This window comes from Aythya fuligula, chromosome 10 (assembly GCF_009819795.1).
Source record: "Aythya fuligula isolate bAytFul2 chromosome 10, bAytFul2.pri, whole genome shotgun sequence".
NCBI classification, from domain to species: Eukaryota; Metazoa; Chordata; class Aves; order Anseriformes; family Anatidae; genus Aythya; species Aythya fuligula.
In genome coordinates, this window is record NC_045568.1 from 21,876,165 (window position 1) to 21,900,862 (window position 24,698).

The 24,698-nt window shown below is 43.8% G+C and overlaps 1 protein-coding gene across 6 annotated transcripts in view; it reads right to left on the reverse strand.

Moving 5' to 3' along the window:
• The window catches only part of TMCC1 (transmembrane and coiled-coil domain family 1), a 131,195-nt gene that overhangs the window by 43,899 nt on the left and 62,598 nt on the right, over positions 1 to 24,698 (reverse strand). The window contains exon 1 of one of the 6 annotated variants that reach the window (XM_032194021.1): positions 12,828 to 12,873. The exons of the other annotated variants lie outside the window; for them this stretch is intronic. Within the exon in view, the coding sequence (XP_032049912.1) occupies positions 12,828 to 12,866 (39 nt within the window). The 5' untranslated portion in view covers positions 12,867 to 12,873. Of the gene's footprint in view, positions 1 to 12,827; positions 12,874 to 24,698 lie in introns of those variants that run through there. 6 annotated transcript variants of the gene reach the window in all.

Here is a 24,698-nt window from a genome sequence, read left to right on the forward strand (position 1 = left end):
GGGTCCCTCTGGTCTCCCCCTGCACCACCATGGCCACCCCAAGCAAGGTGCCCAGGCCCACGTCACGCGGCTACTTCAGACTCCCAAGGAGGAGACCCCGCAGCCTCTGGGCAGCCCGTGCCAGGGCTCCGGCTCCCAACCAGCCCAGCGGTGCCTCCTGGTGCTCAGGTGGAGCCTCTGGTGCTCCAGGCTGTGCCCACTGCCCCTTGCCTGGGCGCCAGGCACCGCCGAGCGCAGCCAGGCTCCCTCCAGGCGTTCACAGACACGGGGGAGCCTTCCCTGAGCCTCCTCTTCTGCAGGCCGGGCAGTCCCAAACGGCAGCGTTACAGCTAAATGCTGCCTTCACGTCACTCCGGTGCAGAGAACCTGCTGCTCTGTCCTCACGCTGGGAATCGTCCTCCCCTTCCACACACAGCACAGGGCATTGATCCGGGAGATGTCCTGACAGGAGAGGCCCTGAGAAGGTCGCAGACCTCGGATCAGGTTCTTGCACTGACTGGCAGAACTGAACCGCCCGAACTTACGTCTTCAGGATACAGAGTATGCATATACAACCTGAAACAAATCTTAGCATTTTAAACACTTTTTCGCTCCAAATTTTGAAGTTAAATGATGTGTAAAATTTCCTCTTACCTTGCCTAAATGGTTAATTATAGAGCATTAATAAATAATTAAAAAAAGGACAAAGGTCACATTTTAGAAGGTCAGATCAACAAGACATCTTGAAACAAATACTATCAATAAAACTTGATAATGAAGGGCCAGGCAACGAGCAGGTAACAGCAGAATGACCCTTGAGAAACGTTCAAGAGTAATAGAAATTGTACATGAGATAACATATGACAAGAATTCATGAAGATGTTATCTAGAAACTACGTAACAGCCTGAACAATCCAGTTTAATGCACCTGAGTCAGCAAAATAAAAGCGTGCCAAATAAAGCACTGGTCATGTAAAGCTGCACAATTCCACTAATTGTCCATCATATGCCAGGCTGGTCAGAGCGTCTTGATTTCTACACCTAGACTGCATGTGTGTGGATGAGCTGGCACCTTCATCTGTCTCTTCTCCCCAGTTTTCCCCCAGCCTTACATTTTCTGTCCTTTACCAGCAGGAGAGCCATTTTCCTTCCAAAACCAAGTAGCCAGGTCCTGTGAGAACCAGCACCAGCTGCGAGGCTGCCCCTACAGGAGCACAGAGAGCCAAGCTCCCCTATCCCCACCAGGGCACATGATCTCCTTGGTAATCCAATCCTGAACAGCTGTCAGCAAGAACCTGATCCCAGTTCTGCGAGCATCCAGACAGCAGGGTGGATTACACAAGTAACTCAGTGAGCAACAGGGATGCAGATGATCAATGTCAGCAAAAAAACAGCTTACAAATTGTCCACAGTAACTGAATGCAAAGGCTTCTTTAGTTAAAAACAGAGAGGCATTAAAACGCATCCCACTACCATATTTTCACCAGTATATATACACATTTTAACCTAGCTAACACAGAAGGTTTAAAAACAAAACAAACAAACCAACCCAGCAAAAAACAAGCTCACGCCATCCAGCAACTCAACGATCAGCCTGAGTACCAGCAACACTCAGAGTACGACAGTGCATCTACTCCTGAAGGGCTACTAGGGAAACACAGCAGAACAAAAAATACTTTACTTTAAAGTCAGGTTTTCATATCAAGCTTTGCACTTCAAAATGGATATAATCATTTCACTCACTCGTGTGAAGCTGTCCAACCAAGGCAAGTTTGCATGGGCTTCTACTTCCACTACACACAAGTGTGGCATGCAGCACAGGCATAGACTGAACTAGACATTGGCAGGAGATTGTGCACAACACCATACGCTGGAGCATCCAAAAATGTGTTTGTCTTTTTAAATTAAATGCCAGATCAGTGAATCATCCCAAGCTAGCACAGGAGTTATAACCCTTTCCCTAAATAGATTATAGTAATGACTGAAGACAAACATAACAAGATACAAGTCTGCTCTATTTGTACCAGAACAGCAGAAGAGACTAATGTTCTTCTCACTCAGTTTGTTAACAATTCTAATTTTGAACTTTCTAATTTTTAAAATCTCTCTCTCTTTAAACATTTCAGATAAGCTTTATTACTGCAAAATAAGAAAGCAATAGAACTGGAAGACGAAATACTGGTCTAAATGGCACAAGGCTCTGTTAAATACTACCTGGAATATGTAATCAAATAGTACCAGAAAAGGAACAATACCTCCTCAAAGTATTGCTATGGGAGAGAGAAGGCAGAAAGAGCGTTTGGGCTGGAGGTGATGAAGAAAAATAAGGAAATAACTACACCTCTCCAAAATACATTAGGATGATAATCTGTCTCATTAACTACCCTCTGGAAGGCAGCTGAGTCCAACAGCCACAGAGAAAAACACCAAAACAGCGAGAGAAGGGAAGCAGACTGCTACAGTTATGAAAGCATGCTATGGTGGTGGACAATTGAGAATTCTTATTCAGTCTCTCTTGCCTGACACATCCAGTGTTTTCTGAGGCACGAGGGAGGGAAGATTTCCAGCTCAGACGATGAGGACATTGCGTTACAATAGCTCTCTCTGCAGTCAGTAGAGGACTTGAAGTGCAAAGGACTGTAGCAACAGGAACAGGAGTTGATCCATTCCAAGGAACTGCCACAGACAGCTACTTCATGACATTTAAAGTGTATTCTTCAGGTGCAAATTCATGCTAACTGAGGTCATGTCTTTAGATAGCAAGGAAACAAACACTGCAGAGAATTATTTGTAGCATGAACCTACCACAGCGTGGTTACTGGAGAAAGGCAAGGTGGGTGTGCCTGCAAATGGCTGCCCATTGGTTTTTACACTCATACCATGTATGAATCCACAACAATTTCACCCTTTGAACTGTAATTTTTCTTACTCAAGGTATAATTATTTTGCCAGACAAAAGGATTCTGAAAGAATAAATTTCAAAGTTTAACTAAAGACTCTCCAGTGCCACCTGGAGTAAGGTCCCTTTTCTACACTTTGAAGCAGCAATACCAAGTTCCACGTTCAGTGAGGAAATGAGATGATCTGTACGTCTATTATCTTAGGTTCAATGTTTGGGATACCCAAAAAACTTTTGTTAAAAATTTTTGGGGAGCCACTGTTTGTGCTCTTGGTTTGGCTACTCTAATACTGCAGAATTTCAAAGAGGAGATTTTTTTTTTTTTTTTGCATGTGTAAACATCAGTGAAGTATATATTGAATTTTATGAATATTAAGCACAGTAATACAGTCCTGAATTATCTATCTTTAGTCTAAATTGCCCAGATACTACCACATCATGACTTTCCTTGGTATGGACCAAAGGGCTAGACAAAGCATGCATTTGGAAGTCCATTTATCAACTCTTTTTCCTTGTTACAGGCTAGAGTACTTAATATCCTACTTTCTCTTTTGTGGGAAGAAGAGCTCAGAGAATTTCAATACAAGTGCTAAATAAGCATACTCGAGCATAAATAAACAATTAATTACTTTCAAATTACTGTAGATTAGCTCAGATCTCCATGGTTCCACATTGCTTCCAACAATCCAAGAGTTAGGATAACAACATACAGAGGGGGTGCATCCTGAAGTTCATGTTTTGCTATTCTCAGTGTCAAGATACATTAAAAGAATGGCCTTAAGCATGCATTTGGTTATGTTAAAAATCAGCATGATTTAAATTATTATTATTCCTCCTGTTCCAACTACATTTCTTGTTTTCTTTTTAAACAGGATGTGTCCACCTACAATTAACTTTCAGCAGAGAGGGACAGGGAAAGAGAAACAGAAGGTGAGACATAACACAGGGCAGGAAGAAAACCACCAACCTTACCTAGCAGTAAGACACATTAATGCTACAAGGAATTTTCTGGAAACTGTAATAGCAAGCGTAGCTATCAGTGTATAGGTGGGTGCCCTGGTCTCATTTTCCCCTGCTAAAAAAAAATCCTCTATTTATAGGCTAAAAGGAAGAAAAGAAAAAGTCCTGTATCTGAATGTCACTGTACTCCACGCTGCAGATAGGGATCACATGTGACCCATGCAAGACCTTTTCTCTTTCAAAGCTCTGGGCTGTTTCAATCGACTGCATTACCACTAACAGCAATGCTGCGGTGGATTTGCCAGTTAGCCATTCAAAAGTCACTTAGCATATACGTTCTCTTCAAAGAGGACTGCTTCAGAAGTTACATGGCAAAGGCGGCACGAAGACCACCAGAGAACGCGTGTTTAACAGTCAAGGTACCACTGTGAAAAAGCAGTCCAACACGTAATGTCAAGAGTGACGATTTTTTTTGCTCTTGGAAATGGAAGAGGCAGCAGTATATTCATAACATTTAGACGAATACCAAGTCTTGCTCAGATTGTGTCTGAGCCATACTCATGTTAGCTTGCAGTTCCACGAGTGTACAAAAACAAGCTGCAGCCCACATGGAGCTTCTTAGCTGGGTACTGTTCGGAAGGAGATGCAGCGGTAGGGGAATCTGCATGTGGGTTTGGTTGGTCTTCCAGATAACAGAACTGAGGAACAGCAAATTAAAGCCATTTGTTCAAGATCATAGAGGCACAGAACCCATGAGCTGCAGTTTCACAGTTTGTAGCTTCAACCACATCTGATTTCCAGAAGATGGGAAATGTGTGTCCACTGACCTACTCCAACATCCCTATGGCAGTTCCAGTCTGCTCTGGAGATTTTAACAGCTTAATTTCTGTTGGCAGATACCACATGTGACTACATAACGTCTACCCACATTGTATTTCTGCCAGGCCTCTTCTGGCTTCTTTACCAAACCATTTCTTTTGCCCTCCCTCCTCCAGTTTCCCTTCCTGCACAGGACAGCAAGCATGGCGCTCCTACTTTTTCTCTGCACGCTTGGCACAGGGGCAAGACCACGCTCATTTGCAGCCGCACTTTGACACCTGCAAGGCAGCTAGAGCAAGGTCTGGCTACAGCTGCCAGTGCTGCAGGAAAAGCAGGAGGCCCTTCCCTCCCCGGTGCAGGCCATGGCCTCACGCTGAGCCCACGCAGCGTCTGCGGCAGGGGCTGAGCCCGGAGAAGGCAGTGCTCGTGCCAGCAGCACCTCTGGGAGCAAGGTGTCTTCAGTACTAGCCAGGAGCTCCTTGGTTCCCTGGGAAAGAAATCCAGGGACAAAGCAAACTGGGACGAGGAGAAGTGGGCTGGGGTAAGGTAGATGCCCACCAGCACATGCTGTATTTTTTTCTCCACCTTGCTTGAGGGACTGTAGTATTTTTCATAAGTCGCAACTCGTAACAGAAGCGTGTCGGTGCCCTGGACACCAACTCGATTGCAGCCCTCCCTCAGGCAGGGCGCCGATGCGAGCAGGATGGCAGCTCAGCGGCTCAGCCTGCTGCCGGCGTGCACCCGTGCGCGACCGAGGCCCCGCAGGTGGTGCCGCGGCCTGCAGCATGATTGTCACACCAGCATAGATGGAGAAATGGAGAAAATGAAGTTAATATGCTGTGGGAATTAATTATTAATGTGCAGATGGGATTTTTTTCTAAGCCGAATTCCTGATTCAAATAACAGTTGATCTCAGTGGCATCCAAATTGCATCTTAAGCTAAAACAAAACAAAACAAAAAAAACGCTTGCTTCTCTAGGTTTTTTTTCATGTCAATGTTGTTCAAAGCGTCCTGGAACTTAGACTACATTTTCAAACTAATTAATTTCTGTGTTCAAAAGACAAGATATCTCACCACATTTGAAGAAAGCATACTAAATTGTATACACAACCTTATTTATTGCATACCAACAAAAACTTCCATTGATTTAAAAATTACTTTACATCAATACGAACCAAGTTATTTAGTAGGAATCACCCCAATTTTCTCATCATGAATTTTGCAGGGAGACTGGTTTTAGAGCCTGGAAGACTTGTTTAAAAATGCAGGGAAAGAATCAATCCAAGAACAAAAGTAAAGTTGCAAGAATATGGTACTGGGATTAATGTTTTACTTACTGAAACATCTAAATCAGGTATTGAAATACAAAGTATTTTCTAAGACACAAACGATATGAAACCACATTTAAAAAATAATACACAAAAGCAATCAAGAAACTTCACTTGCAAGGTTCTGCTAATGCACGATTTTCATGGAACTAGCTTGTCTTCTCTTTAATTAAGAGCTAAAAACGTGGTAGAGGTTATGTACTTTTACACCAAAATAACAGGTAAGACACCTCAAAGAAGGCTGATGGGATGACTGACATCTACAACCCAGTAGTCAGGAAAACAGCCTGTTCTATCACCTGTTCATATTCTCGTAACTGAAATTTAAAAACCAAAACGGAACAAACGAGCAGCCCCCCGCCCCAGAGGTACAGCTGCCTGACAGAACCGCCCCAGTGGCAGCCCCGCTTGGGTTAGCTCTGCACTTCAGCCCGTGGCGCACCGCCTGCCCACTGCACCATCTGTTTGTTTTTCCCATGTATGTTTTATTTAGTAAGGAGTCTGAGAAGGGACAAGGAAACTGTTGTGAAGAAGAATTTCATTTTTCAGCCAACCTCTGAGTCAGACAGATGCTCCAACAGATTTCCTGAGACCCAGCAGCTCAGAAGCAACGCTGCATTCTCAGACAGTTGTAAACCATGTAATGCACAGTTCAGCAGATATTTGGAAGAAAGAAACAGCCCCAGCTTCTTACTACAAACAGCATTTTGACAGCTTGAGGAAGAGTTACTTTGGCACGCTGGACTCCCTTCAGTTTGTCAAACAGAACAGAAACTCTGACGTATTATTTATTCTGAGCTATGAAAGCTTTTGACCATTTTCCTGGGAACGCTTGGCTGCTGACCTTTTTATGACTGCAAGTGTCAGTGTATGCTCTCGAGCAGGCTTCTGCTGGTGCCCAACGGCTCCCCATAGCCCTGGCCGCTCCTGCAGGATCAGATCCAGCATTGGGGAGTGCCCAGCACACTGCATGGTGAGGAAAGTAGGATGTGAGTAGGGATGGGAAACGGACCCACGGTCGGCTCTTCTATAAACCAAGAGCTCCAGAGACCTGCTTTCTCATCCGTCTCTTCATGAAGCAAAAGCCGTGTTTATTTTGAATTACAGCTCAAAAGATAAAAGTCAGTTTAGTGGATGGATACCTCAAGGAGGAGCCTTATCACCTGTCAATTTATCTTACATGTAGCCCAAAATATGAAATTAGTGGTGTGAAAAGATACTCACACTCTTATTAGTTGATTCAGGTGCTCCAGCGCCACTTGTGGATGTGCGATACGATGATGTGATGGCCTGGTGCAAACAGAACTGCAACAATCAGCTCACCTGCACTAAACGTGGCCATCTCAGAGGATTGGCTTTGGGACACCTGAACAAACTTGATGTATTGAACAGGTGCACCCCACCACTGAAACACCCAAATCCTCATCTCACCAGCAAATCTCTACTCACCAGCATGTACAGTTCATCTTTGGTAAGAATCACTTTGGAGGCCATCGTCACATCCCCTGTCAAGACAGGGAATCCTGAAATGTATGTCACATAAATACTGAAAAGCTCACTCAATTTCCCTTGCTCCTATTATTTTGTTTTCCCTGAACTTCTAAGGCCTTCTTCCAGTGAGAAAAGCTTTTCTGAAAAGGACTAGTTTACATATGTGTTTTTATCAGTGACTGCCACATACAAAATAGAAAGATTTACAAAGTGAGAGCAAACTGTTCTCTGCCTGTGAAGAAATACTGGCTGACTTAACATGGGAAACTGTGAGGAGATGAACAAATACTGCATGAGCTTCAAGTCCTACAAAGGACCCCTAACGGTAACTTATTCAGAGTAAAGATGCCAACGCTTTTAATGCTTCCTTTGATCACTGCTGGTAGGAAATTCCGATTGTTATTGTTATCCAGCCCCATGTAAGCACATATTAGAAAGTATGATGATATTGCAAAGCAAACTGCCATGAGCAGTGGAATTTTGTTATTAAAAGAAAGTATTCATTTATGTAAGCTGTGTTCCATCTGTAGACTGTTTACATCCTTTAACATTGTAAGTCTATTTGGCAACGAGCCATCGCATGTAATTTACCAGACCCCTAGCTGGCATGTATATGGGCAATTGTTTGGATTATTTGTAATGTTTTTTCATGAACAAAAATCTCTATTCCTACCTCTAACATCCCCATAGATATAGGCCTACATTCCCCATTAACTAACAACATTGTGGTCTGGGAAGATGCTTCAAATCTCTTTTACTTTTGCACTGTAACAGCACCCATGAAGCTGTCGCACTGAGACAGGACAAACTCCTCACAAAGCCTGTTACTTCTGCTTCTTTAAACAGAGGGTCGGAAGCTCATTTTCCTTTGTAAGGTGATAGAAATAAGTCTGCAACATCTCTCCACACATTTCTAGGAACAAGATGATGCACTGGAAGTTCATTCTCTTCTGAAGGGCCCCATCTCACCCAGAAAAGTTTGCGGCTGTTTCTTATTGGCAGAACTCTCTCAACACCTGCACGGCTATAGCAATGCTTGCAGACCTATCTACATCCCACTGCCTCTTGGTTTTATTTCGAGGAGCCTTCTGTACAGTAGACCTTGCTGTTGTTCTACTGAACATGAGAATAATGTTGAAAAGCATCAGATTTCCAAATTCTCCGTTTACTTCTGACTCTTGCCATGCTAGACTGTGCTAGTATCAGCTCAATTATCACTTTCTCTGAGAACTCCGTGAGACCTGTTATTTTATATATTTTTTATCAGAAACACACAGTCTGAACACAGAGGGAATTTTTGATGCTTTTATGTTGTAAAAATCAGTGGGCCAAACAGAAGTATCTATCTCTTGACCTTTTTAGCTATGGAAGTGGAATCAGCACCATAGCTTTGATAAATGTAATTTCTGCTTTGAATATTTAATATCAGGAGAGCTCTGCTCTGATAAAACTGGTTAACACAGACCGCTATTTCTTTATGTTTGGTGAGGTCTTACCAATAAAGCACGCTGCTATAAAAATGAGCTTACTTCAGATAGGAAAATATTATTCAGAGCTGAGAACCTTTGATAGTAGATCTTAACAATAGGTGTGTTTCTTCATCCAGCACACCGAAGATGGGGAGCAGCTGCAAACAACTGGCTCCTCAGCTCAGGAGTACGAGGTAACTCTGCTGTTACCTTCCTGGGTAGCTGTTTCACTGACTCACAAAATGACCAAGTGATTTATTTCTACATTACAAGCTTCTTTAAGGACTTCCCCTTTTCCAGTCAGAAGCAGACACACAAGGACGGAGGATAGAGGCACACACAGTTCAAGTGTTATGCTCTGGAAATCCACAGAACTTAGCGAAGACATTTTTCTGTGACAAATAATTCTTGGATCCTAAGCTTCATAAGTCTGCATGAGAACGTCTTTAGGTGACAGCATAAGGGACAGAGTATTAAGGGGCTATTTGTTTTAATATTCTGTATTAGCCCATGTCCTTTTACAGGAAATTTAGGTTGCTAAAAAATTTACTCTGTAATACATTCATCTTTACCATATCATTTCTACATGTGGAAAAGATTCCCATTGAATAAACCCATAAAAATAAGAGGGAATAAGGGAAATGATCCACCAATACTGGTTAACGATCAGAGCTGGAAGAAGAGCAATCCATTTGGGGTATGACATCAAGTCTTTGGTTATATTCTCTCAAGACCAAATTTGATGCAGAAGAGGGACTCGCAGAAAGCCAACAAAGCCCTGTTGGAAGATACTTCCCCTATGTGAATGACAAGGTGTGCAGACTACACTGTCAACACAGCAGCAAATTCATACACCCTCACCTTGGAGTGAGCACTCCAACCCTGGTTAGGCACAGTCCACTGAAGTTCCTCCCTCACGAATAAACTCAATGCACATTAGCACACAGTTCAGAGGCTTATAAACCAGTTTAGTACTTAAGAGCTAAACAGTCCAGTCTACAGCTTTTTAACAACATTTAACAGGCTGGTCACATGAATTAAGTATCATTGCAGTTCACAAGAAACACTTTTTTTTTTTTTTTCTTCCATGGCCTATTTCTTCCATTAACTTGGACCTGGCCTTTTCTAGTCAAAACTTCAGCCATATATGAAAGCACTATTTGGCTTACCTAAATCTTTTCTGAGAAAGCAGGCCTTTAAAAGAAAGGGTATGCTTTTTAACTTAGAAAATTGAACTGTATTCAAGGAAGGTTTGTTTCAATTTTTTACTTTCATAAATGCAGCTAAAACATCTGGACAAAATCAAGCCGAGTAGAAGTTGGATACAATTTTGTACCACTACTCCAGGAGTGAGGGAATTCCCCAGCTAAACTATAACAAAGCAGCAGAACTTCTTGAGGTACTGGGTAATTGCAGGCCCTCCAAGGATTTCTAAACAGTCTAAGATGGAGAGTGGCAGGAACCAAAGCACTTGCGAGACACTTCTGATATTGAGGGTAGGGGGAAGCAGAGGAAACTAAGTGAACAAGCTGAGTTTGGACTTGGGAAGGTATTTGTTGTACCAAACTGAAAGCCATCAAGTATTTTGTCCTACATCTTAACAATAAAGGTGCAGTAATTTATGACTCCAACTTTTAACAGTTACAGATGTTTAAGCTGGCAAACTAACACAGAAACCATGCAATCACACACAAATACTAAATGCTGACTTGGCATATGTGAAATAAGTAGTAACACTGTAAGATAGGTCTCTGTAAAACTTTCTGAAATTGCTGACACGTTTAGGTTCTCAAATGCAAACATTTCATAAGTTAGTATAAGGTTAAGTGCTTATGCAGCTCTCCCCAGAACGGTATTTCAGAAGTTGACATCCATTATGTAAATAAGAGAAAGGCATTAACCCCACTCGTAGAAAGAAGACAGAGACTCAGGGAGCTTAAAGGATTTGATCAAAGCCACGCAGTGCAAATAGTCATGTTGGAAAGTGAAACCAGCTATTTGAGGCTAAACCTTGCATCATGAAACCTGATTTTTCCTTCCTGCATTAAGTCCCACGCTTTCTTTGCTGAAGTTTTACATGCGCTGGTGACAGCATTTTTCAGCTTAGTCACATTGCATTTGAAACATCTACCATTAAATACAGCTAGACACTGGGATTTTGACCTTGAGCTGTGTTACATACATGCACTATTTAATAACCTCCTATTTTATCCAAGAAGTGAATACATCCTGGTTGCAGGTGCTCTAGGCCTTTTGCAGACATGTGCCAAATCTTAAGTGTTAACTAGCAACCAAGGAATCAAGACTTTTGCATCATAAATACTAATAAAGCATTACTTTATTTTATGTAGACTGGCAGTCATTGCGTTTTGGCTGATGAACAGATTAGCAAAATTCTATGTCTTTTGTATTGTTTCCATACAAGAGACGACAGAATGCTTTATAATGCCATTTTCTTCTCTTTCCCCAAAGCGTCAAGCACAAAGTGACTTTCCCTATCCCACCCTACAGCGAGACAAGCGGATGGAGTTCTCATCCTACATCCAAATCCAGGTAAAACACAATCTGTTTTGATTATTTATTGATACAACTGATTTTTTTAATTTTGCTATTTAAGTACCAAGACCTAGAGCAACCAACATGAAATGAACTATCAAACAAGCCCCTATTCCAGAAAAAAAAAAAAAAAATCCGAGCAGGCTTGACACAACCAGGGTTAAACCAGTGCAAGGCACAATTGAGAAGACTGAGCTAGAAAATCAAATCAGAAGCAGTTCTCCTACAGTAAAAGTCAGTGTGAACATCTTCCCAAATCACACCGCTTGCCTCAGGTAAACCAGAATTAAAAACGAGTTATCCAAAAGAGTTCGTTCAAAAGTATTTGAGCTGCCCCATACCATCAGCAGGCAACACTAACCCGATCATCCCCTCGCAAGTCTTGGTGAAACTCTGTAGTGCCTGCACAGACTCCTGCTTGTAGGCACAGCTCTTTGTACAGAAGAAGGTAAACTGCTAGAAGATGCAAGTTTCCCTTTTCCACGCTCCCTTGAAAGGTTCCTGTTGTTTCTTTTAAGATGAGGAGATGCTCAAACAAACAGAAATGAGTAAGGTACCAACTCAGTGCAAAACCACAGCCTTTCCCAAGGCAGTCTGCAGGATGTGAATTTTGACCTATTTTAAATGCTGATAACAGCACTTTAAATTGTTGATAAACGCATTTGAAATACACTATGGGAACAAAAAGGGCTTGAAGGTAACATAGGAACTCGGCGCGTTATTGACGCGTCCCACCGACACCCCAATTCCTGCCTGCAGAGCCACGGCCAGCTCCTCGCCAGCGGCTGGCGCACGGACAGGGCCGCGGGGCGGCTCTGCAGGAGCAGCGCTCTCACCTGGAGCGCACACGCAGCCTCGTTTTGTCCTCGGGCTGATTTCTTTGTGCGAGTGCTTTCCACGCCGCCCGCCCGGGGCGGATCCCGGGACCGCGGGCGTTCAGCGCTCCCTTCCCCGGGGCAGCCTGGGCAGGGCGAGCCCCCCGCCACCGCGCCGCGGACCGCGCTCCCGGCCGGCCCTTTGTTCCGCAGCGCTGCGCCGGCAGCCCAGGGCCCGGGGGCGGGCGGGGGGGGGGGGGGGCCCGGCTGCGCCCCGCTCCGCGGCCGGTGGCGGTGCCCCGGTGCCGCAGGTGCGGGCCGCCCCCGGCGCGGCACCACCCCCCTCTCGCGCGCCCGCCCCGCGGTGCCGGGATCCCCCCGGGAAGGGAGCCGCGGCCAGAGGTGGGGTCGCAGCGGGCGGCGGCAGCACGGGCAGCGCGCCCCGCGCCGCCGGCGGGCGAACAAAGGCGGCGCCGCCCCCGCCGCCGGCCGCGCCGCGCCGCGCCCCACCTTGGAGAGCTGCCTGCGGAGGCTGAAGCGCTGCACCATGGTCCGCGCCGAGCGCCCCGGGGCGCGGGGCTGCGCCCGCACCGCGCCGCGCCCCCCGCGGCCCCGCCCCCGGCCCCGCCCCCCGCCGCGGGCACGCGCTCCCCGCCCGGCCCGGCCCGGCCCGGCCCGGCCCCGCCGCCCGCCCCGCGGTCCGGCCCCCGGCGCGCCGAGGCCGCGGGAAGGGGCCCGGCTGCGGCAGAGCCCCGGGGAGCAGCCCCGCGGGGAGCGCGACGCGCACCGCCCCCCTCGCCCCCCTCGGAGCCGCGCGGTGGGGGCCGGGCGCGGCCGTGCAGCGCCTCGACGAGGGCGCCTCGGGGGCAGCCCCCGGGGGCCGCCGCACGCCCGGGGCGCTCAGCGGGCCCTGCCGGGGCGCAGCGGCAGCGCGGCTCCCGGGGCTCGGGACCGGCAGCAGGGACCCGCCCGGGCCGCTCCGACACGGCGCCGGGGCTCGGGATGGGCTCGGGCATCCACCGGGCCGTTTGGGAAAGGAGGAGGGGAAAACAGAACCCACAGATACAGCGACGGGCTCGGGCTGTCAGAAATAAGCCAATCTCGGGCAACCTCCTGCCGCGGCATTCTCAGATTTCAACGTTTTAGGATTTTATTTCCAAGCCTTTTTGTAATTGCCTTCTGCCTGAGATTTCGCTCGTGTCCTTCTATGGCTACAGCTCAGAACTACGGCATGCTCCTGTCCCGACACCCCACCGTCCCGGTGACAGCCCTGTTCCAACACCCAGCCCTCCCGGTGACACCCAGGTTCCGACACCCCGCTGTCCCGGTAACACCCCACACGGAGCTCGCACCTCACCGCCAGCCCCTCGGGAGCGTGCTCATAGCAGCAACCTTCACACAACAATCCCCTGAAGCAGTAACGCAGTATTTAAAGAGAAAACACCAAGCAGGTTTGAACAAAAAAATAGTGACGCCTAAGAAATCTGAAATTGTACAGAATAAAGGCCAACAGGAACGTCTTCCTACTTCTTTTATACACATTAAATAGACTTAAGAGGGTTAAAAAAACCATTCTGTATCATCGACAACAGAAATATTTCATGTGTATGAATCATATCATACTGAAGGAAACTGAGCTGAATTGTGATTTATGTGATCTGAGACGGTTTTTAAGCTCTGGACTTCTGGAGATCCTTGAGTTGAAGATCCTTTGATCTAAAGGAGAAAAAGATATTCCCCTCTTTATTCTCAAACGCTTATACAGCGCCGTGTTGCAGATAGACCCTAGTTTCAATGGGAAGGAAACTCTGTCATGATGGCCAAAAGGATCCCACGTCATGCTCCAGCTATAATAAGTCAAGGGACCAGGATCCCAGGGCACAGCCTGGCATATACCTGGCTGGAGGTAGTGGCACACAGCGTTCATACAAAATTACTCTTCACGGTATGCACTGGAGAAGTACACCTCATTCTCATGCATGGCTGCATATTTGTGCAGAAAAGCAGAGGTGACTTCGGCCAGCATTCTTGCCTTATTAAGAAAAAATATTTTAGCCTATTTTTAAAGTCATCAAATGACTTGGAGGGCAGTGGGCCAGGAAGGGTTATGAGAAGGGTCAGTAAAGTTCTCTACATAGAACTCGAAGGGAAAGTTAGAAAAAGATTAAACAGAGGTGTTTATTTTATAACTGTCATCCAAAATTAACATCTGAAGATGCATATTTCAGTACTGGAAACCCCAGCTGTTACATAAGAGCATTATTGGGTTGCACTGTCACTGTCAGTGGTAACTCAGAGGTCTCAGAAATGCTTAACTGTACCTATACAGAGGAACCGTTCCCTGCCAGAACTTGAACTCCTTTTCAAAATGTTCACTTTTCCTGGAAATACACAATATGTTACCCTGTTACCTGGCTCTAAAGGATCATTGTAAAACTGAGACCAACAGCAAAGGATACTGACAGGACTAACACACTAGAAAAACCTCCTCGTGTTGGGGGAGCACATACCAGCTGCTCAGGGGTCCTGCATCTAGCAGCTCCATCATTCTCTACTCTCAACGTGGTAATTCTTGCTCTTCAGTTTGACTACATTCAGAAGCCGTGGGCATGCCATTTAATTCTTAGTGTAGGAAATCTATACCACTTTGAACAGTCTCCATGTCTGGAAAAGTGCCACACACTTACTGCTGGTAAAACCACCACGTTTTTCAAGCATTCCCGTGACAATATCCATCCATTGCTGAAAATCACCTGTCCAAAGAACTCTCTCCATCTCTTATGGTCTATCCCTAGTACTGCCGTATTTCATTTGGGAGCCCAGCAACCAGTGGGACGGCTGGTGAAGGAGATGCAGCTGAACATCTTGTAATACAGCATACAAGAGGAACTCCCTCCACAACTGTGTCAGAAGTAATCACCAGAAGCAGGCAGGGCAGGGCAGGCTGACCCATCCTGCCTTTTCATCTGCTGCATGTTTCCATGCTGTCCCACAGTAAGTGTGGGTGGGTTGGGGTAATCACACTCCCACCCTCAGGAATTGGTGTCAAAAGTCCCAAGTACTGTCCAGTACCTCCTCTGGCCGTAGCTTTTGACGTACAGCATCTCCAGTTTGTTAATGGACACCCAGATCTCTTTTCCCCATCAGGCTGCATGGCTTAGAGTCTGGACAGAATAAGGATATAGATAAGGGAAAGGAGCCAGATGGCTGAAATTTAATCCACATCAGACGGATCGGAATTGGTAGATTAGCAAAACTGATGATAGCTACATTCTCCTTTGCCTCTAACCAAGACCTCACATTCAGCATTTCCAAACAGATTTTTGTGATCTGCAGTCAATGAAAGTCTCCTACTCTTACATAGAGATACATGCGTGTTTTTTCATTAGTCTTCTTTCACCAGGATATCACAAGTTGTTTTTCCTCCAATTTAACCTTCCTATAGCAATTCATTTCTTTTTCAATAGATTGATTTGTGAATTCTTGTATGTCTGTTCAGGGACATTAAACTCCTTACCCATTCAGAATAATCTCTCATCATGCTAGCACTTCCAAAGCTGTTTATTATGTATTACTTCCAAAACCACAGAGGAATGAAGTAATGTAAAAAATCCTGAAACATCAAACCTCTGAACAGGTATTCCAGCCAGCATACTGCATCAGAATTCCTGGTGGCACATTCCCAGCAGCAGCCTACACCACCTCATTTATAATGTATGAACCATTTCGTGGTGGACAGTACTAGTGATCGTGGAGATACAGCTAAAGAAGTAATTCAGTAGTGTTGGAAACTCACTGATGCCTTCTGTGAAAATAGCAGCTTACTACATACAATTCTTATGTCTACACAGTCTTCTGCCCAGGCCCTGACCTTGTTCTCCAAATGTGCAAAAATACTGTTACTGCAGTCAGATGGAAAAAATTAAGATTTTAGTAAAAAGCCACCAAGATTGATTTTCAAATTTAAAGTGAACTTGGCCTAATGAACAAGTACCTCAGCCTGACAGCCTTTCACAACGACATAAAGCACGATTAGAATGAGTTTATTTTTAGTATAAAATACCTCTTAACCAATTTTCTTTTAAAAATGCTCAGTAACCCTTGATTTTTATTTCCAATATGCCTCTCATTTAGATCATCTACAACTTTTTACTTGCACTCCAAATTCAGTTTTCAGTACTTTTTGTTGTTATTACCATTCTACAGGGTAAGCAGAAATGTTATACCTGGAAGTCAGAGCAATATTTATAAATATCAACACGCGCCATCCCTGGCAGTGCGCAGGGACGGGACCTGGATGGGCAGCCCGGTCTGGTGGGAGGTGTCCCTGCCCATGGCAGACGTTGGAACCGGGTGGGCTTTGCGGTCCCTTCCGACCCGACCCACTCCATGGTATTACGATTAAGTCATTAGGTAGATATCTTACTGACAGCCTTTAAGGAAGGACCTGTTGGAGTAGCCAACATGAAAGACATTTTCTTACAGCAGAAAGTTTAGAAGGTAAGAACCTCATGTGTTCAAACATGCACATTTTCAGGATGAACCCACTGTATTTACATACAATTCTAAATAAAATAAAGATACCTATATGTGCTGAATTTGTTGCTGTCAGGCTATGGTTTTCTGCATGTAACAGGGCATAAATTGCTTTGGGAAAATAAAATGAGATTCAAGAGAGGTGTTTAAATGATTTTATTTTTAAAGCTAAACTCATTTCATGATCATTTCTATTTAACAGTAAAACTAAGTATTTACTGAAAAGACGACTATCAACCATTGCATGGAAAATACACACTACTTCCAAAAGCTGATTTAATAGTGCAAATCAATTCATTTTCAGCATGAATGAAGTTTATATACAGATTTTCAGAAAAGTCACAGCTCCCTCTATTGAGTAAAGTGATAAAGTGTCGATGCTATACAAATGTTCTCCAGACACTGGGGGAACCTCATAAATAGTGTTTAATTATTATTTATTTTTAAGATTCCACTCCTGTTTAAGAGGTAACATGAGGGATGACACCCTGCACAGAGGAGAAATTTTATCTGCATTCTACCAAATCATAAGAATATTTTTTCCTTTAAAAGCCCTTCACACATAATGGTCACTAAAATACTCTGATAAAAGATGTCATTCCCATCTAAAGAAAATCTCAACACAAAAATAACCAAGTATACAGCAAATGTTAATGATTGAGCAGAAAGTAGAAACTGACTATCCTTACACTTTGGTGTCTTGGCCATTAGGTGCTGCCTTTTCTATTACAGTTTCTTTGCTTCACTCACAAAGTTCAAAACTGCTAACTGAGGCTTCCTTGTCCACTTTATTGTGGGCTGTCTTACTTTGGCTAAGACACGTCCCTGCATACATTCAGTACTGACAAAAACTGGGACACGTACATAATATTGTTTGGATTTTTCTTCTCTCTCTCTCTCTTTTTTTTTTTTTTTTTTTTATATCTGGAAGTCAAAATCACTTCAAGAAAAAGTCCTGAGTTAAAAGAAACTCCGAGTTCTGACTGAGTATCAACTTGACACTGAAACTCAACTGAGTTTAATTCCTTACTGCGAACCAGAAGTTCGTACTGTGAAGTTCAGAAGCACTCTTGGCAAAATACATTACAAACTCATGCCGCAAAGCACAAGCAGGAGTTAGCCAACTCTTGTGATCTGACTTCTCTGCAAGCAGATTACTGAACCCATCGTCCTGCACAGCTAGAAGTCTAAAAACCCAGAGAATGGATCTAAACTCTGTCAAGACAAAAATCAGCAACTCTGTGTCACAGCAGCAATCTGCCACAACTGGAGATCAACATGTCAAACTATGTCAAACTTCTATTATCAATCCTTTCATAAAGAGATTTTCACAGTCAAGTTACGACAGCATGCTCTGGACTCAGAGCTGGCCCTAGCACTGACACACAGCAGCTTCAGGAAGGAGTCACACACCTGTCTCAGTTATGTTTTTGCAGACATCTCTCTAAGCTCATGAGCTGACAATCCTTCCACCTGCACACACCACCTCTTAAGGAAACGTTCACACTTTACGGAAATGAGTGGAAAGTCACTCATTTTTTCCTGCTTTCTGTACTTCTTTTCTTTTGAAGAATTTGGTATGCATTAAATCGAACTTTAGTTGCCAAACCATACAACTTACTAGCAGTTTTATTTCTATGGACTTACTTAATTACTACGGACTAGAATTATACTATATCAGCAGTAGAATAAATCCAAGTCAGACTTTGCCCTTTAGACAAGGTAAGACTGAGGCCTATTATAACCTGGTGCCATGGAATAAATTGCAGTTTTCTTTTAAATGATGTTATAGTGCAAGTCCTATTTAACAGTGTAGTAATTCTGCCTTCATAAATGCCTCTCAGAATTTTGAGACATTCATACCTACTGTGGGCAGATGTCTTTTCACAACTTTTGATCCAAGACAGCTGAAAACAAAAGGTGCACCAAGATTTGGAGCCTGTACCTCAGACCTTCTGAGGAATTTTACTAGACCTCAACTATACTAGCAAAAAATTTAAACAGACTGAAAAGGTCAGCTATTGTGTATCTGTAGTACACTTGCAGCTAGCAGCTGAAATGGATTGGTATCAGCACTTTATACAATTACACAGAACAAATACGTATCGGCACAGTTCCTATATATCGTTGCAGACACTGTCTACCAGGCTCCCAGGTAGACTCTGCCCACATCCACAAAGCTTTCATTACTATGCCTGTTTCATAATGTGTTTGTGGAGTAAGAGTTTCACCAGGATGACATAACTGTGAGCTAAGAGTATGATAACATCTGTAATTACAGTTCCACTAAGTTTCTTGTTGTGTAAACATGCCTTGCAAAGAACACTGCCCCCCCCCCCTTTTTTTTTTTTTTTTTTTTTTTGCACCCTGGACTGTCAAGAGCAAGGAGCTTCCCTGACATCTGTGGATGCAGGCTTCTGGACTGCTAGGGAAAGGAAAGTCTCCCTAACTCGAAAATGTCAGTGGACCTTAAAAATAAACAAAAAGAAAAACAAAACAACAACAAAAAACTAGGCATAAGAATCACACCTACAATTCTCAGCTGAAAAAAAAAAAAGCCAAAAACCATTCACAAATCAGACATAGAAAAGTACTGCAAGTTGGAAATCGAAAAAAATAGTCAGGATTGGAAAACTTCAGAGTTAAGAGCATATACAACAAAAAAGTTGCAAAAGATAGGTTTGAAAGGAATCTTTAGAACTCTGAGCATCTACAGCTTTCCTCTGTGACTCCAGGAGAAAAATCATAAAGAAAACTACAGACAGCTGCCACTTTTCAAAATTCCAGGCAACAATTGTAAATAACCCGGTAACACTGTGCAGTGCAGGTAAAAGTCACCGTACGTGGTCAATCAGGATGTACGCAGAGCTGCACACCGATGAAGAAAGAGAAAGGGGTGTGTGAAAGCATACATATAAAAAAGTACCCGAAGTGTACCCTAGGGTGAGGATGAAGAAACTACCAACCTGAACATCAAATACCTAGCGGCAAAGGGCTCCAAATGTTGCCATCTCAATGCAATACCTACTGCCAGAATGAGACTGCCAACTGTAGGACCCAGGAGAGCACAACCCTAGGAGAAGGGTTATCAACTAAGAAATGTGTATGTAACAATTGTAACAGCATGATTTTCATTTTTCCTGTAAGGAATCTGGACTAATAATGATTAAACTCTTTAAGATCTCAATTATACTAAAATTAAATTCTTGGCTGTCCTAGCAAATTAGTAAGTTTCCTCTTTGCCCATAAACCAGACTTTGAGTGTAACACCACTGGTGCTTCACAAAGGTTACTGCCACCAGGCAGGGAAACGCAGCGCCTGGTACCACATGGTCTTTTAGAGCAAGTAAGCAACTCAAGACTCATTTCTGAGCTTGTGAAACAATCCTCAGCCTGCTCTTGACCTATCACTCTGCAATTAAGCCATTACAGTGACCTGTTGGTATCTTGTCTTGTTGCGAGACGCAACAAAAATGCCATCCTATTCCCGGAAAAAGCCTCAGTGTTGACTTGTGACTTTTCTGCTGGGGAAGGAGGAAAAAAGCAGCCACTGTCACAGGGGCTCGGGCTGCATTAGTCACGCTTTCATATGCTGCACAGCTGTTGAATCAGATCTTCCAGAAGCCCAGACCTGTACCTCCAGGTGTTTGCAGTACTAGCTTTAAGAGAGAATAAATTACTGAGCAAGTAATATCTTATGTGCTATTTCCAGAAGGGCTTGTGACTAACCTCCTCCATTAATATGACAAATATTATTTTCATTATAAAAGCAGTGCTTCAGGGGAAGGCAACAGAATGTTTCACTCAGGATCCATTATGATAAAATTCCAAAAACGTTTACACCTACATATGTTGAACAAGAGGGCAAACATTAAGTATGATGTTAAGAAGACTACTTAATATTTTGGGAAATGGACTAAGACGAAGTCATCTTTTACACATCTCAGACACTGTTAATAGCCACAGTAACTTTTCCACACAGTTTTAATGATATAAAAAATACAATCTTCCGCCTTTTCAAAGGTGGTTGTCCCAGGAGCACTGCATTGCATTTATGACAAATGAGTTTGCGAAAAAGGTTTCTGGCAGACAAATAAATCACTGCTTTGAAAGACTATTTACAGTCAGAGAGAAACTGCTCATGCAGTCTCCTACACCTATGCTACATACACTGAAATGGTGGCTCAGCTGAATATGCTACCTCGTTTACATTAACACAATTCATAAATCAGCACACCACTACTTGAAAAGGGTCATTAGAAAGTAACTAAGAAAAGCAACCTTACTGTTAGTAGGTTTTCATTTGACACTCACAAGGTCAGTACTATCACTGGAAAATATTGAGGAGCCTACAAACTAAGGACTGGAAATTGTTATTGCAGAAGCACATGCAAACATTTTTATTTTTAAATATGGGTAGTAATGGAATACAGATTTAAGTTGATAAACAATATCTAAAGATATTTGAAATATTTACAAAAACTGATGACCAAAACAGAAAACAGGATGAGGACACAAAGTTCCATGAGAACACAGCAGAACTAAGTGAATGGTGCCTTGGAAAGCTGCCATATGGGTATCTCACTAAAGGAATGCAAATTAAAGTGCTGGCACAAGCACTGACAACCTTTGAAGTTGCTGTTTTCAGGGTTTACTTCATTTTTTATCTTCAGCAATTCCTTTCCAGCAAAACTGTTAAAAATTTCAGTGATCTTTAACACCTAATAAGCAGGAGCCTTAACTGTGTATCACAGAGTCCCAGAGGAGGTGGGCAGGGACCTCTGGTACCCCTGCTCCTCCCCTGCCCCAGCAAGGCCACCCTGAGCAGGGTACCCGGGCCCTCATCCCGGGGGGTTTCCGAAGATCTGCAAAGAGGGAGAGCCCACAGCTTCTCCGGGTGACCTGACCCACTGCTCCATCACCCGCACCAGGAAAAAGTCTTTCCTGATGTTCAGGCGGATCCTCCTGAGCTCCAGTTTGTGCTGACTGCCTCTTGTCCTGGTGCCAGGCACCACTGAGAAGAGCCCGGCTGTCCTCCTTGCGCCCTGCCTTCAGGTGATAATGGGCATGGAGGAGATCCCCATGAGCCTCGTCTTCTCCGGGCTGAGCAGTCCCGGCTTTCTCAGCACTTCCTCACACATGAGGTACTACAGACCCTTCACCACCTTTGGGGACCTTTGACAGACTCTCTCCAGCATGTCCACGTTTCTCTTGTCCTGGGGAGCCCAGAACTGGACCCAACACTCCCACTGCGGCCTCGCCAGTGCTGAGCAGAGGGGCAGGCTCACATCCCTCGACCTGCTGCCGATGCTTTGCCTGCTGCAGCCCAGGATGACATGAGCCTTCTTTGCGGCAAGGACACGCTGCTGCCCCAGGTTCAGCTTGGTGTCTGCCAGGATCCCCAGGTCCTTTTCTGCAGAGCTGCTTTCCAGCTGTTCAGACCCCAGGGCATCATTTCAATTTGAGGAGATCGAATATTACATTTTCAATATTGGTTCAACCTTTTTTGCCATTACTTCTGTAACCATGAGGCAAGGAAACTCTAACCTGGAAGAGTTCAGGCCTATAGAGACAAAATCTGTAAATTCCACTGAGCAATTTGATGCTAAATGAAGTCAGGTCAGTCTATCTTCCTAGCAACACCAGAATGTATCAGCTAAGGACTTCCACCATTCCAAAACAACTCACTGTATGTATAGAAAACCTTACTTCCTGAAAGAATAAACTGACTGACCTCACAATCTTTCCCTAACACCAATGCTTAGAGGTTAAGAATACAAGCACCCCCAGATAAGGATCTCAGTGGGTAAAACAAAAACTGTGTGTTGTATATTTTTAAGAATTTCTATTTCAATAAGATTGTTTTTGTTTTGTTTTGCTTTCCCCATAACCCTAACAACGTCAAAAGGCTTCATTTTTCATGTTTGGATGTCTACAGAAGAATGTTTCTGCAAGTGTATAGGTCTCTTTGACTTCTTTGAATTAAAGACTAAAATTTCCTCCACTTTTCTGTTAAGTCATTTTAACCTCTTAATAATTTTGTTTCTCTGATATTCCTCCCACATCCCACTGCTACCTATTTGATCATCTACTGGCTGTTTTCTATACTTCTGCTACACACAGTTCATCAAACCTAACAAAAAGATGAGTGGTAGAATATATTTGTTATCCAGATACAGTGTCAACATTTCAAACATTAAACAGGAAGAGAACTCACCAAGGGTGGAGGGGCAGGGAGGCAGAGGAACTGGATGCTACTACTTCACCAGTGCTCTGAGGGCAAGACTTGCTCAGCTCTGACCAGCACCATCTGCACAGAGGCCACCCAGCAGCACACGTATAGTTGTCATCTAAAAGTGCCCAAAGTACTTCTACTCCTACCAAAATTATGGTAGGACTTCAGAGTAAAATTTGCCTTTGTTGTTCACTGTTCACTCCCATTCGTTTTTTGCTAGCTGTGAAGCTAAGCAGATGAAGAACATCATGCAGAAGTCCGTGTCTCTCTCAAAGCAAGTGTCACCCTTCGGGCAGCAAGAGCCAGAACCAGTTTCAGAGACATTGGCTGCACGACAATACAATGGCTGAGCATTGTCTTCACCTTCATGACACTGATAAAGTCCAAGTGGACACAACTTCTCACCAAACTACTACTACTACTTTTATATCTCTGGAACCTGAATACCATTCTGTTTGTTCGTGTCATGGTCATGTAACTTGTTACCCAACAAACAGCTCTGAAAGTACAGTGAAACAAGACGACACCCATGCAATTTCAATCATTTCCAAACCACCAAAATCCTGATTTCTCAGCTCAGTGAGCTGAGAACCTTTACAAGGAGATTTATGCAAAGATATTTAAATTTACATTGCTTGAAATACAAGACCAAATGAAATGTCTCAGTAAGACTTTAATTATTACATTATTTTCCATGCCATGCCAGTCTCATTTCTCATTTTCTTTACAAAGCCTGACAACAAGCAGCAGGATTATTACATATGCAGATGTATGCAAATGAGGTGCCCAAACAAATCCAATCCTTGGTTTTGGGATAACATTTTGCCCTTCTATTTCAACAAATATCAAAAGAACTGAGAAGAGAACACTGAGCTAAAAATACTTTGTGTGGAGAGGATTACTAAGAATTTACTTTCCCTTATGCCACAAGCATTCAGTGTCCTTAATTCCCACTGGGAGCAGAGGATCTCAGCATCACACAGGATTGGGCTCACCCAGTACTCATTCTGGAGAGCCATGTAAGCATGAGTTCACACTTAAAACAGCAATCTATTTGAAAACAAAGTTAAAATATCTTTTAAAGTTTATCTGAAATAAACCTCTTCTTTGTTCTCTATCAGACTATCCCAACTCTTGATAAAAACCTGAACAGCTGGCCCCAGACTTAACCTTGTTCTTCTCGGAAACTAGTGCTGCAAAGATACGGAACAGATTTTATTAGGCTTTTGTTTGCATGGTAAGAGAATCTCTTCTAAATTACATCAAAATGCTACAAAGGCAATTGAACTGCCCGTTCAGTTCAACCAAAGGTGATAACACAGTAAATGCTTCAGTCTGACCTGATAACCCAAGGAACTTGCTACCTCACTGAGTCCTGTCTGTGTTCAAGGGGATGTATTTGCAAAGAAAATAAGAAATACTCCTCTCTCCAAAACTTTGCAGTATCCACACACACATGAAGTGTGGGGAGATACTAAATAACACAAACCAACCAAAGAAAAACCCTCTTGGGTTAATGAAACAATACTTTGAGGAGATTAACCTCCTAAGCTTCCTGGTAGTGTATTTAGTGTGGGGGATGTGATGAGGCTATAAGCGTGAAAAGGAAA